Source organism: Cydia splendana, chromosome 14 (genome assembly GCF_910591565.1).
Source record: "Cydia splendana chromosome 14, ilCydSple1.2, whole genome shotgun sequence".
Taxonomy (NCBI): Eukaryota; Metazoa; Arthropoda; class Insecta; order Lepidoptera; family Tortricidae; genus Cydia; species Cydia splendana.
Genome location: NC_085973.1, coordinates 14,222,411 through 14,237,624, shown reverse-complemented (window position 1 = coordinate 14,237,624; position 15,214 = coordinate 14,222,411). Strand labels below are relative to the sequence as shown.

Sequence of the window (15,214 nt, the reverse complement as noted above, 5' to 3'; positions counted from 1 at the left end):
TTTGTATGGGATTTTGTGTCCAAAACGTCCTGCTTGGCGCGTTGTTCAAAATCCCGTACAAAAATAGATAATTTACACTAGGGGTTCTGTCACTTATTCACCTTTTCGTGCAAAGTAGTCAGTGTCACTTTGTAGTGTTGCTGTCTTGCGTTCCCATTTTTTCCATAAGCCTCGCATTGTTGGCCATGCTGTTATGGTCTAAGATCTAGCTACGGAAAATGGTTTGCAATTTATAGAGCAACGAAATCCCATACTATCATTATTAATTAATCCCGGCGCCTGGCAGCTGTTCAGCGGTGGGTGTGACAGTGGTTGGGTAACAAAGCGGGTGTAAAAACAATTGAAGGTGTGCAATTTATATAGGGGACCAAAAACGGGACTTTATAGTAATAAGGTCCCGTTTTCACCCTTTGGGTAACGAAACACGATAAAATTTGACCCAGTAAATGAGATGACTTGGCACTTTTTCGCGCATCTTGGACGTCACCTGGCATTACTTTTCCCCCAATTAAAACGCCTGGCAATGTTATATTCGAATTAAACACATAATTAGCTATTGTATCACACCAAACTCAGAGCTCTATAAATTGTACACCTTCAATTTATTTGACACCTCTCACACCCACCGCTGAACAGGTGCCAGGCGCCCGAAGTAATAAATAATGATAGTATGGCACACTAACTAGAGGGATTTCGTTGCTCTATAAATTGCAAACCTATTTCCGTAGCTAGCTCTCCGTCTATTATGCTCGCTAAGGCGGAGGCCCGTTCCCCGCATCAGGCTGAACCGCATAAGGGACGGATAAAGTACCTAAATGTTTTAGTAGGCTAGATATTAAGTTGTGACGTTCGAAATATGCCACTAGAGTTGCCTGTATGTCCAGGAGGCCTATACAAGTATTGTTAAGTCAATGTCCAAATGAGATATTTTAAAGTATAAGGTCTTCAAACCGTTTAGACAAATATGGCCTTCAAGAAAACAATCTTTGAAAGAGTTTTGTCACATCCTTATGTTATGAATATGTCTTAGCTATGACTATCATAACTAAGACAACATTTTACGCAAATATATGGTACTCACACGTAAAATTATTTGTTGTTTTAAGCCCTAAACGATAGTTTAATATTCCATATAAAATTGATCTAATAGCCAATACTCAGAGAATGAAGAAACTAATTGTAGGTATCACAATTTAGGGCATTTGAAACTTGTAGATACGAGTAGGTATAAAAGATAAATATAGTAGTAATGGTCTAATATCTGATATGGCCTGTTATTTAGATCGACAAATACAGCCAATTGCTACCGCGATCGAAAGTGTATTCGACAGTTAACCTCGTAAGACCCGCCACTATACAAAAATTTCCTATTTTTAATTTGAACCTTGTTCTGTAAATTGGAACGAATTTAAGTAGTTTGTTTTAAAAAGCGTAAGCGTGTTGTCAAAATTCAAGTCTTTATCTTATCTGTGGTTGTCCACGCAAAAGGACGTCAAGTGGTGACAACCCTCATAATTGCTCTGAGCAATGCTCAGCCGAATGGAGCCGAGTTTGCCCGAAAGTAGGAGTGTCTCCCCACTGCCTTAAGAGGTTTGGAAAATTGTTTGAGACATAATTTTGGGCATATATTGTTATTTGTCGAAAAATATTAGAATAGGTATTATTAGATTATTCAAGTTTAGATTTTTTTACGTAAACTCTTTTTTTTACTTAAGTTTAATGTAAAATATTGACAAATTGAGAGGATTTATATTTTTTATTTAAAATATACCTCCTTCTGTTTGTCTGTCTATTGTTAAGTATAAACCAGAATTCTCTCAGTAAAGTTGTGATAAAACGATACAAACCTATTCGAATAAGTGTAATACATTTATATTTTTAGAATAATAAATTATAGAACTCTAGATGTTATTTATTAGGTTTTATATACAATTTATTGTAAGTTAGATTTTGTAGGTACATGCAGCAAAACTATTAGCGTAGCACCCCTGTATACAAATTTGCTGAGTGTACATACAAAATGTTTGTAAATATTACTTTAGGTTATATTTTTAGACTCTATTTATAAATTTTGTACTTCTGAAACTGCCTATCGTGAAATGGAAATAAAAAATAAAAAAATGAAAGCAACTTAATATTATTTTATCTAACCTTGAAAATTTTAGTTTTACATGTAAAATAAAACAACGTTTCAACAACACAAAGTATATTAAAATACGTTTGTAAGTACATGTCATGATTCATAACATAACAAAAACAACATAGAAAATGCACACAAAAGAGAAATCACAATTAAATTCTTTACACGGTGCGAGCAACATTATAAATAGCAATAATGTCAAATCAAGGTTATTATTGAATCACTACACATAAAACAAAGTCTCCCGCCGCGTCTGTCTGTTTCAGTGTTTGTATGTTTGTTCGCCATAAACTCAAAAACTACTGAACGGATTTTCATGCGGTTTTCACCTATCAATAGAGTGATTCTTGAGGAAGGTTAGGTTGGGTTAGGTGTATAATTTGTTAACCCGTGCGAAGCTGGGACGGGTCGCTATATAATTAAAGCCCGACCAGAAATATTATGATCATTGTCAAGAGCGCGCTGTTATTCTCATGTATATAGTGACTGTTCAGTTTAGTATGAAAAAATTAGTTCTAATGAAATTCCGCAATATGGCGCGTGATCATATAGGTACCTATTACTGGCGGTCTAGCATAAGTTGCTTTCTCGCGCGCGAGTCCATACATGAAGTCGCGCTCGACGTATGGAGTCGCGCGCGTGAATACAACTCATACAGCATAGCATCTCAGGTCTGGCTTACCTGAAGTTCTATCCTGATAGTTTTTTTCTTTTGTTAAATTATACCCACCGTGTAAGAGTTTATTCGTTGCACAAAACAATGCCCTTATAAATACATTTAGGCCCACTTGCCCTATTCCACTAACCCGGGGTTAACCGGTTAAACCTGTAGTTGCCATGGTTACCCATACAATTTGACACTAGGTTAACGGTTTAACCGCTTAACCCCGGGTTAGTGGGATGGTGCAAGTGGGCCTTAAAGTGTTAAAATACTGTAGTCAGTTGTTCATAATTGATTTATTATTCTACACCATATTTTATGCTTATAATATAAGATGTTAAACAGGCCACATGAACATTTAATCAATTTGCTTGCAAGAGAGTATAGTTTGATTCGATCTGAATTATATTCGTATAGATCAAAAATAAACATACGGTCAAATTGATAACCTCCTCCTTTTTTGAAGTCGGTTAACAACAAATAACATTTACTTTATAATATAACTAATTAATTACATTGCCCGGACTGAAGCTTATACAGCATAAAATGGCCTTCCTTATACGTTGAGCTCGGCTATTGTATTAACTACTTAACTAGATGAGTAGGCCTAGCACATGATTGGCGCGACAGTATCTCGCGGCGAGTTAGACTACCCGTATTTTTCTATGTTAATGAAAGAGGGACGGGTAGTCTATTTCGCCGCGAGATACTGTCGCACCAATCATGTGCTAGCCCGGCAGATGAGACAACTGCACCTACTTTCAAAATACAAAATGCGTACAGTCAGCAGCAGAAGTTGCTAAGCGGGCGAGGTGATCAAAATTACCTTGACACGCTCTTATTCTCTTAACAATAAAGTCGCGTCAAGATCATTTTGAACACCTCGTCCGCTTAGCAACTTCTGCTGCTGAATGTACTTGCCTCCACTGACTGTAGCGATGATGATTCATACTTATCATTAACTTTATCATATAATTGTGTAAAGGACCATGTAGGATCCATCGTTGTATTTTACTATTTATATCAACAATGTTTTTAAAATACCTTTTACCGTGTTTTTTGTGCACAAAAAGAGGGACAAATAAATAATACAGACGATTAATCTCCGATTCTTCATAGAGCCGAGTGCCTCATCATTATTATACATGGTATCTTGATTTTTGTAGCTCTAGTTACTATAAGTCATTCTTATAACCTAGGCAATAAGATTCATTAAATGTGGTGCTTCCATACTCTGTAAATTGCCATTCCTATATCAGTGCAAGCTTGACAAAGATTGAAGAGAACTCGCTAAATAGCGAAAACATTAAATTTTGGCGCTTTCATTCTGTGTTTACCCATTGCCAAGTCCATAATTGACGTAGACGGAATTTAAAAATGACCAAGACGAGCTCACTGATCAAACGTCGTAACGATTAACAGTCTGTACCGTTTACTTGTCTCATTATAAATAAACATTTAAAAATAGGGATTGCACGTGAGGTACCTTAAAAACATCGTCGATATGTACCTGTCTCAGTTGTTGGCGGCGGGTAGCTTCTGTAGTTCGGTTTCCAAGTACTTTATGGCACCGTCTAAGATTTGCACTTCACATTGCTTCAGTAGTTTGATGTTTTTGCTGCAAAATAAAGACATCGCATTAGGATTTTGTAGCAACTGAATATCCTACATAAATATACCCCGTCCGCAAATTTGAATAATAGCCAATGCTTTTACGGTGTTAAAAATGTTGTAATTGATAAAGTACCTAAAACATTTGAATGGCTATGGCATTATACCAGGGGGGTTTCACTACGCAGTTTAGGTACATTTGGCCGGCGCGCCGCCCGGGCCGGCGCGGGGCAGCGGGCGCCGCTCGACCGCACGGTGGTCGTGTCACGTGGCGCTCGCGCAAACAAGATTCACCGTTTGTGCGCGGTTATAAGTTTCGATTTTGCTGCAGTCGGCAAGTAGGTATATAGGTATAATTTTATACCTAAATCTGACTTTTGTGAAGGAGTGAATTTTCTGTACGGTAGTACTATTAGTTATTCTGTGATTATACCAACAAACTAGATTTTAGAAAAGTAACATAGACAAATATAGCGTGTACGTAAAAACTAGCCAAGTCAAATCCAGAACTTTAATTACCTAGATCTCAATTCTTTTTCCGGCGAAGTCAACAAGGACGCATATTCTTAACCTTTTGAACGCCACAGACGGCAATTGACGTCAACGCAAAATCGTTACAACGATGCCAAAGACGGCATTTGACGTCGATCGTTTTTTGATGAAAATCTGCTGAAAAACACCCCACTTTTAGGTTGGCATTATTTATTCACAAAACTAAATTTTACCCCCGTGGCGTCAGTGGCACCGCAAATGGATGCGCCGTTTGGCGTTCAAAAGGTTAATGTTGAACTTGGCTCTCATTTCACATTCATAAATATAGCAAATAAAACATTATTGATAAAATTTTTACTTCTCGATACGGCTACGGTATCTGGTCGTCGGGTAAGCTTCGACCATCGTGTCAGTACTGAAATTTCTAATAAAATACATACGTGTGCGTATTATCGGTGGTATCTTTAGTCTTGTACATGGCCTTGATGAGTCCGCAGCGGGTGAGCAGGTACGTGTAGGCGCGCCGGTCCAGCTCCGCGCCCACCGCCGCCGCGCTGGTCGCTTCCGTGGACACTAGGTCGCCGGGGAGGCCGTGGTTCGACCATTTTGTCAGTTCGTCTGAAATTGAGGCAGTTTTGTGTTGATATTTAAGTATGTAGATGAAATTAACAATAAAGACGAATCATAAAAGCCAGTAAAGTGTTATTCTATGGAACTTGCTAACTATGTAAACAAACCGCCATATTGAAACATTTGAAACTGTGTAAAATGATGAATGTAAATTCATAGTGACTTTTGTTTACATTGTTAGCAAGTTCCAAAGAATTACACTTTAAATAGGTACATGTTATAGTTGGTGACATCAACTAGACCCAATTTGCTCATTAGTACCACTCTTGGGATTGTTACTTTACATACCTTAGTCCTTGATTCATATTGAAGATCCTGTGGCGTTGTCTCCTCGTCATAAGCTAAGTGGCTGACATCAAACCTCAATCTGCTCAGTAGGACCACTCTAGAGTGGCGTGGATTGATTTATATTGAATACCCTAATGAAAGCCAGCAGCTCTGCGCTGATGTGATTGTCTCCTCGGTACAAGCCATAGTGGGTGACACCAATACAGCCACTCTAGTGATTGTTGCTACTTTACAAACCTTGATTCATATTGAATATCCTAATGAAAGCCAGCAGCTCGGCACTGATGGGGCTGTCTCCACGGTACAAGCTATAGTGAGTGACACCAAACCACAATCTGCTCAATAGAGCCACTCTAGTGAGTGTTGTAGTAACAAACCTTGATTCATATTGAATATCCTAATAAAAGCCAGCAGCTCGGCGCTGATAGGGCTGTCTCCTCGGTACAAGCTATAGTGGGTAACACCAAACCCCAATCTGCTCAATACAGCCACTCTAGTGAGTGTTGCTACTACAAACCTTGATTCATATTGAGTATCCTAATGAAAGCGAGTAGTTCGGCGCTGATGGGGCTGTCTCCACGGTACAAGCTATAGTGAGTGACACCAAACCCCAATCTGCTCAATACAGCCACTCTAGTGAGTGTTGCTACTACAAACCTTGATTCATATTGAATATCCTAATGAAAGCCAGCAGCTCGGCACTGATGGGGCTGTCTCCACGGTACAAGCTATAGTGAGTGACACCAAACCACAATCTGCTCAATAGAGCCACTCTAGTGAGTGTTGTAGTAACAAACCTTGATTCATATTGAATATCCTAATAAAAGCCAGCAGCTCGGCGCTGATAGGGCTGTCTCCTCGGTACAAGCTATAGTGGGTAACACCAAACCACAATCTGCTCAATACAGCCACTCTAGTGAGTGTTGCTACTACAAACCTTGATTCATATTGAATATCCTAATGAAAGCGAGTAGTTCGGCGCTGATGGGGCTGTCTCCACGGTACAAGCTATAGTGAGTGACACCAAACTCCAATCTGCTCAATAGAGCCACTCTAGTGAGTGTTGTAGTAACAAACCTTGATTCATATTGAATATCCTAATAAAAGCCAGCAGCTCGGCGCTGATAGGGCTGTCTCCTCGGTACAAGCTATAGTGGGTAACACCAAACCCCAATCTGCTCAATACAGCCACTCTAGTGAGTGTTGCTACTACAAACCTTGATTCATATTGAGTATCCTAATGAAAGCGAGTAGTTCGGCGCTGATGGGGCTGTCTCCACGGTACAAGCTATAGTGAGTGACACCAAACCCCAATCTGCTCAATACAGCCACTCTAGTGAGTGTTGCTACTACAAACCTTGATTCATATTGAATATCCTAATGAAAGCCAGCAGCTCGGCACTGATGGGGCTGTCTCCACGGTACAAGCTATAGTGAGTGACACCAAACCACAATCTGCTCAATAGAGCCACTCTAGTGAGTGTTGTAGTAACAAACCTTGATTCATATTGAATATCCTAATAAAAGCCAGCAGCTCGGCGCTGATAGGGCTGTCTCCTCGGTACAAGCTATAGTGGGTAACACCAAACCACAATCTGCTCAATACAGCCACTCTAGTGAGTGTTGCTACTACAAACCTTGATTCATATTGAATATCCTAATGAAAGCCAGCAGCTCGGCACTGATGGGGCTGTCTCCTCGGTACAAGCTATAGTGGGTAACACCAAACCCCAATCTGCTCAATAGAGCCACTCTAGTGAGTGTTGCTACTACAAACCTTGATTCATATTAAATATCCTGATGAAAGCCAGCAGCTCAGCGCTGCTGGGACTGTCTCCACGGTACAAGCTATAGTGAGTGACACCAAACCCCAATCTGCTCAATAGAGCCACTCTAGTGAGTGTTGTAGTAACAAACCTTGATTCATATTGAATATCCTAATAAAAGCCAGCAGCTCGGCGCTGATAGGGTTGTCTCCTCGGTACAAGCTATAGTGGGTAACACCAAACCCCAATCTGCTCAATAGAGCCACTCTAGTGAGTGTTGCTACTACAAACCTTGATTCATATTAAATATCCTGATGAAAGCCAGCAGCTCAGCGCTGCTGGGACTGTCTCCACGGTACAAGCTATAGTGAGTGACACCAAACCCCAATCTGCTCAATAGAGCCACTCTAGTGAGTGTTGTAGTAACAAACCTTGATTCATATTGAATATCCTAATAAAAGCCAGCAGCTCGGCGCTGATAGGGCTGTCTCCTCGGTACAAGCTATAGTGGGTAACACCAAACCACAATCTGCTCAATACAGCCACTCTAGTGAGTGTTGCTACTACAAACCTTGATTCATATTGAATATCCTAATGAAAGCCAGCAGCTCGGCACTGATGGGGCTGTCTCCTCGGTACAAGCTATAGTGGGTAACACCAAACCCCAATCTGCTCAATAGAGCCACTCTAGTGAGTGTTGCTACTACAAACCTTGATTCATATTGAGTATCCTAATGAAAGCGAGTAGTTCGGCGCTGATGGGGCTGTCTCCACGGTACAAGCTATAGTGAGTGACACCAAACTCCAATCTGCTCAATAGAGCCACTCTAGTGAGTGTTGTAGTAACAAACCTTGATTCATATTGAATATCCTAATAAAAGCCAGCAGCTCGGCGCTGATAGGGTTGTCTCCTCGGTACAAGCTATAATGGGTAACACCAAACCCCAATCTGCTCAATAGAGCCACTCTAGTGAGTGTTGCTACTACAAACCTTGATTCATATTAAATATCCTGATGAAAGCCAGCAGCTCAGCGCTGCTGGGACTGTCTCCACGGTACAAGCTATAGTGAGTGACACCAAACCCCAATCTGCTCAATAGAGCCACTCTAGTGAGTATTGTAGTAACAAACCTTGATTCATATTGAATATCCTAATGAAAGCGAGTAGTTCGGCGCTGATAGGGCTGTCTCCACGGTATAAGCTGTAGTGAGTGACACCGGAGAGCCCCAATCTGCTGAGTAGGGCTACTCTGGTGTCCCGGTGAGGGTCGCTTGAGCTAACACCGAGGGCAAGGGAGAGGCTGTCGTGCTGGTTATCTGCGTACACGAAACTGAAAAGGAAAATAGTATTCGAGTCAGGATAAATGTAAACTTCGAAAGTACAAAACAGTTATCTTGTATCTAAGATAAAAAAAAATCTGTTTCGACATTTCTAATTGTAATCATACCAGGGCGCCTAGCCAAGATGGCAATCGTTGATAGAAAACGGGAATTGAATCTTAAATAATGTATGGAAATACTTAGTCTCGTGACTTTTCGTAGCAATTGTCATCCCGATATTTTTTTTCTTTTCGTTTGGGGTTTGTAATGTAGGGACGAGTCATCTTGGCTAGACCTGGGGGCCGCTATAAAAATGTAAGTAACCATTTTGTAAATGACGTTAACATGACTGGCACTTTCTTGACCAGGACATTGTAATTATTAGCTTTATAAAATCGGATCGGAAAATCGGTGTTTCAAACTATTCTATGAATGATTATAAAATTGTGTGCTTTTGCCAAAATCTGTAAAATATAGCTTTCAAATGTTATGTAACGATTTGAAAGCTGTATTGTAGATATTTTGGCAAAAGCACACGTACAATAGAGGGCGGCAAAGTAACGGTAACTCTGACCACATTTACCACATTTATAACCTTTTAAGCGGTTATGTCGAACAGAAAGCAAAAACTAATCTACTTATTTTTGAAAAAACTATTGTTAGGGTTTTCATGAAAGTAGTGATGTTGTCCTGAATACAGGAGGGCTATAAATACTTTGAAAAAAGAAAACACATCACATCTCTTACAAGATGTCATTAAAATTAAAACTACAAACATTTAATTGAAATAAAACGTATTATCTTCAAAATATTCTACTTTGATTTTGATACACAAACACAAAGTTTATTTAATTATCAACAATACCTACGCACAGTAAAAAATCTTGGTCAACAACTTTTGGCCAGCATTTACGTTTTAGTTGCACGAGTTGGCTTGCCCAACTTGAGCGTTGGAAATTTCTCTCAGTCATATTTAGCGAAACTAACAAAAACAAAACAATAAAGTGCGTATGTAATCGATGCTGTGACAGTGTGACGCGGCGCGGGCGCAAGTATTACGTCAGTGTTGTTCCCGGTACTTACCTACGCTTCAATAGAACAATGTTGCTTACTTATCGAATACTGTCGGCACTGATACAATAAACAAGACAACGTTATATGAATACAGAATTGAGTTTTCTGTACAGCCCTAATGGCTTAAAAAATCTAAATAATACAATTTCAAGCCACAATATTCTATTTCTTTGATTCAAGCGTTTACTGTCGTCTAGTGTCCGACCGAAACTGGATTTTTTGCACAAACCGAAACCTTTGCTCTAGTTTTGGCCGGAACCGAAACTCAGGCCTGACATTACCTTATATATTTCGGCGCGGACGAAAGGTTCTGCAGTTAATTGGCCGACACCAAGAAACACCTTCGGCCAAAACATGATTTTTATAGTCCGATACTGCCATCGCCTGTAGGTACTTTTTGTACGTCAATAGGTATATTACACTCTATAGAGACGACTCTGACGAGATCCACAGAACATTACCGCCAGGTAAAGCAAACAAATTGAAAAATGTTACATTATTATATAAGGTAGGTTGTTTTTTAGGTAGGCAGGTTGTACTATTCTAAATATGGGATAATTGTCATAATGAGCCACCTGATTATGTTTGTTTTTATTCTTTTAAATACCGAAAGTTAAAGTACCGAAAAAACAACCTATAGACAGCTAATGAATATAAACGGAACGAAATCAGAGATTCTGTAACATACATATTTAATCCTCATCCGATATAAAACAATTGGCACCAATACAAACAAATATACCGGAAAAATATGATTAAAAACAAAGCTTAAGAAAAGTAAAAAGTAAAGTAAACATGTTAATAACTTCATGTTAAGTCATAACGTTGTGATATCCGTATGAAGCAATACAATTCACCGTAATCGTATTTAAAATGCCTTATAAAAACATAATCCATGTTAAGCGTATTGCAAATTTTTACGATACTTTTTTTATGAGAAAGTGCAATAAAGACGAAAAAATATGCCTCATAACGAGTAACATAATATCAGTAATATAATACTAAAACAGTAAACATTAAAACAAGCCATCGTCCTTGTTAAAATATATTGGAGAGGAAACACGTGACGTGATCCTTTAAAATAAGACTTTCTAGACGTAATTGGCAAGAATCGTGGTATTATGACTACAAATAATAAGTTTTATGACTTCCACTATATCAGTAGGTAACGTCACGTAGGTGCAATAAGCGAACCGAGTAAATTGCTAGGTTACTCTGAGTTTTTAAAATCAACAATCAATGTTTTTTGAAGCTAAACAAAACAAAAGTTCAGTATGTCCTCGCCAAATTCACTATTAAATGGACGTGGTAATAACTTTTTATTTATTTTAAACTATTTTTTTTCTACTGTTGGAAAGTGACTACAGACAGTACAGACAGAGCGTAACATAAAAGATGATTCAGATTCAGTCTGAAAGATGCGACTGTAAAAAAATTGTACCCGTTATGCAGAATGAGATAGGCGTTAGGCCGGGCACTGTAGAACATATTTACGACTCGATTCGGAAAATGAATTAGATTTCTACTAGACTTCGACAAGTTACGATACGGATAATTTAAAGATATTTGTAAGATAGATATGTCAAATTTGACGTTTCCGCGATTCTGGAGGTCCTCTTGAACGATTTCTACAAGTTATGACTTAGATATCCAAGTCACATCTAGTCGATATCTAATGTAGATCTAGTTGATCTCTAAATCGTCTCAAGATATTGTGATTCTCGAAATCCGAATAGGCCAGATAGATTTGTTCCCCAGGATTGAAGTCCCACAACGTTAATTGAACCTTACAATCCTATATAGAAGATAGAAATTCGTACCCGTTATGTAGAAAGAGATCAGCGTTAGGCCTAGCCCCGTAGAAGATGAAGATTTGTTCCCCAGGCTTGAAGTCCCGTAACGCGTAGCATTCGCCTCGGTTCAGCTCCTTGTTGAAATCTGTTGTTAACTGGAAACAAACATTTGGACGCATAGATAAAGGAATGGCATTCAATCTTTGAATGTCACTATAGCAACTGTCGGATACGAAAGTACCACAGCTACAATAGCCGTATCAGCTTATACGAATCTGTCGAAACGCAGCTTAATTTACTGTCAAAGTTCAATGCACTTCAGTTTCCTACAACAGAGGAAAACCATAAACAGCTGCATTGTTCATGTGCCTACTAGAAAGCTAGACACATGTCCGTGTTACTAACAACAATACAGTTAACTGACCATCAGTAGACGTTATCTTGTCGCAATAAAGTTTAACATGATCAGTTTAATGAGTTAGTACCTAAAATGGGAAAATTGTACTGAACCCGGTCTTGGTCATGACAAGTCAACACCATGGCCCATTTCTCAACAATGTTTGTACCTTTCCGTGTTCGTGGAAACCATTTTCCAGAGCGTAACGAAGACGGTCGCGTCCATGCTCTGCTCCAGGTTGTGACGAGTCATCACCGTATCTCATCTGTCAGCAGTGCATATATCTTGCCGTGCTCATGGTTGTACACGTCCCAGAGCAGTATGAAGGCGATACTTGACTGTTCCAGATTGTGACAAGTCTTCGCCGTGGACGCTTATACCTATATCAATATATATGTACTACATATAAACAGTACCTTGCCATGCTCGTGGTTGCACATGTCCCATAGAGGAATGAACGCGGTCGTGTCCGTGGTTGACTGCTCCAAGTTGTTCTGACGAGTCATTACCGTGGATACTGCCCATCTGTCGACAATTAGAGAAACTCGATAAATAAATATTATGTGAAGAAGAAACTTTTAATCCCAACTTCCCCACCATGACAGTCTTAGTTAGGTAAAGATTATGAATGAGTTGGGAATGGGGTATTTACCGACAAACGATTAATTACTTTAGAGCAGCCTGTATGCAATGGAACTTTGTAACATGTCAGAGGCTCCCTTCCATGTTAACATTATATGTGAACATAGTATTGTTCTATTTTTAAGTCGGTTAAATTTCCAATATTGTGTCCCACGGTAATTTAAGTATTTATATTTCTTCTCATATCTCAAGTGGGCCATTTCGTCTGAAATTCTAGAAACAAAGTTTGGAGGGCCTAGTAATTTATAGTAAACCAATATATTAAGATATCTATTCATAAAATAATTTGAACTTTATTTCAATGTCATAAAGCTTTTGTAGTTTAAAAATCTGTTAAAAATCAGTTTGGTTTCTTATGTTTCAAGGGCTTAGACTCGTATTTCACACGTCGTCGTAAAAATGAATGAATAATGTTTGTTTTGGTTAAAATATTCTATGCAAATTTGAACCATATAATAAAGAATTAAGAAAGGGCGGAGTTCTACAATATGTGCTCATATAGAAAAACAAACGGTGGTTAGAATAAAAACTGTAGTGTCAATCCCATAGGCGTAAAGAAATAGTTTAAACCACACCCAAAAGTAGGTCAATTTGGACCTTATTTTAATTAGGTAATAAGGTGTAATTAGTGAGAGGATTGTACGAAATTATGAACTTCAGTATTGGTTATGGGGAAACCAATGACGTACAAGGAAGTGGGAAATAGCAGGGATGACGGGATCTAAGGTAGGGATCAATAGAGTCCCTTACGAGATCACTCTTCGTGGCCTTAAGCAAACTGTCGGACGTGTTCTCGATTTAGGTAGCTAGGTCTATCTAGGTTACCTATATTGTGTCCTGACCTGGACTTTGCTAGTTTCTCATGATTCTGGTAGAGTTTGGATTGGAGCATAATATAGTGTAATTTGTTGTGGGGTTTTACTTGAATAATTTTAGAGAAGTACATTTAAATTGTGTTAATTTTAGTGAGTTTAATTCCTTTTGTGTTGTTTATTGATTTGTGGTTCAGACAAGTGCTAGTATTTAATATTGTACTAGTAAAGTTTAAATTATAAATCAATAGACTTATTAATATTGTAAAGTTAGTATTGTTCATAGTGGATTTAATAACATAGAGAATTTTAATTGATTTGTGCTTAGACAAGCGCTAGTGTGTTATAATATACTAAGTGAAGTCTAAGTTATAAGTCAATAGAGTCTTAAAGATTGTAAAATCTTGAGTTGTTTCCAGTGAAAATTAATTAGTTTGTGTTTTAATTGTGTTAAATATGTGTAGTGTTTTGGCCTGGTTTATTTTAGTGATATTTAGCACTGAAATGAACTTGGTTGGAATACTCTATATATTAATTTAAATTTAGTTTCGTGAGTTATTTCGTATCTTTCTTATGGGGTAGAGAGAACTAGTTCCGATCCAACATAGTGTTGGGGGGTTAGTAAGTTGGACGGGTAACCTCACGGTGTCAACTATAGTCCAAATTACTAACTTGCGGTGTTTTTGATAAAACCCAGGTGGGGACCTGGCAGTTCCTGCATTTATTAAGACAGGGTCACCCCCTAGGATCTGGAAGATTTGGGTTGTCATCTAGACTTCTTAAAAAAGCCAGATTCTAGTCCAATTATCCCGTATCTATATACTTATATATTCACTTTTATATTACCCCTTTCCGGCCTTACTTCTGCTGTCCCAATCCACTGTGTGGAAGTATGGCTAGCACACGGAGAAATAGGATTTTTAGGTCTAAAACGAGGTGTCTCCACTCGTCTTAGTTAGCTATAGCATAGAAATTACTCATTGCACATTGAGTAATTACGTGAGTAATTACGTAAGTAAATTAAATGTGCATCCCGGGATGCTAGTTTTCAAATATATCGGTAGAATAGTTGGATAGATTAGCTGTTAGGTTAGGGTTTTTATTTATCAGGTCTAGGGCTTTTGTAGGATTGATCTAGATTTATAATTTTAATATATCAAAGCCATTAGATATTTACAGTAGGTAGCTAGGTTCCTTTTCGATACATTTATGGCTATTTTATTGTATTTGTTGTTCATTATTATGGGTTTATGGGTTAACTTCAGTTTAGCGTTAGCTAGGATGTAGTGTGGGATTAGGGATTGTTAGGATTTTATTACATATATTTATTTATGACTTATTGACAAACTTGACATATTGACTTATGACATGACTGTATATATTTGTTCCTTTGCAACGCTACTGGTAGAAATATATTGTGGGAAAAACTAAAGTAAATAACCACAATATAATGTAGTATTGTAGAATCAATTTGCTTACAAAGAAATATTTGTTTTGCCTGTCCCTTAGCAGTTTGTATGACGATTACATTCTGTTTTCTGCAGATTATCTGTGATTTTAACACTTGACCTTAAAAATACGGGGTCAT

The 15,214-nt window shown here is 38.3% G+C and overlaps 1 protein-coding gene across 1 annotated transcript in view; it reads right to left on the bottom strand.

The window, feature by feature from the left end:
* Nucleotides 1-4,151: 4,151 nt before the first annotated feature.
* The window catches only part of LOC134796731 (actin-histidine N-methyltransferase), a 72,094-nt gene continuing 61,031 nt past the window's right edge, over nt 4,152-15,214 (bottom strand). The window contains exons 5-9 of the mRNA XM_063768925.1: nt 12,589-12,697; nt 11,803-11,930; nt 8,720-8,919; nt 5,345-5,522; nt 4,152-4,419 (exon numbers count right to left, since the gene is read on the bottom strand). Of these exons, the coding sequence (XP_063624995.1) occupies nt 4,317-4,419; nt 5,345-5,522; nt 8,720-8,919; nt 11,803-11,930; nt 12,589-12,697 (718 nt within the window). The 3' untranslated portion in view covers nt 4,152-4,316. The remainder of the gene's footprint in view (nt 4,420-5,344; nt 5,523-8,719; nt 8,920-11,802; nt 11,931-12,588; nt 12,698-15,214) is intronic.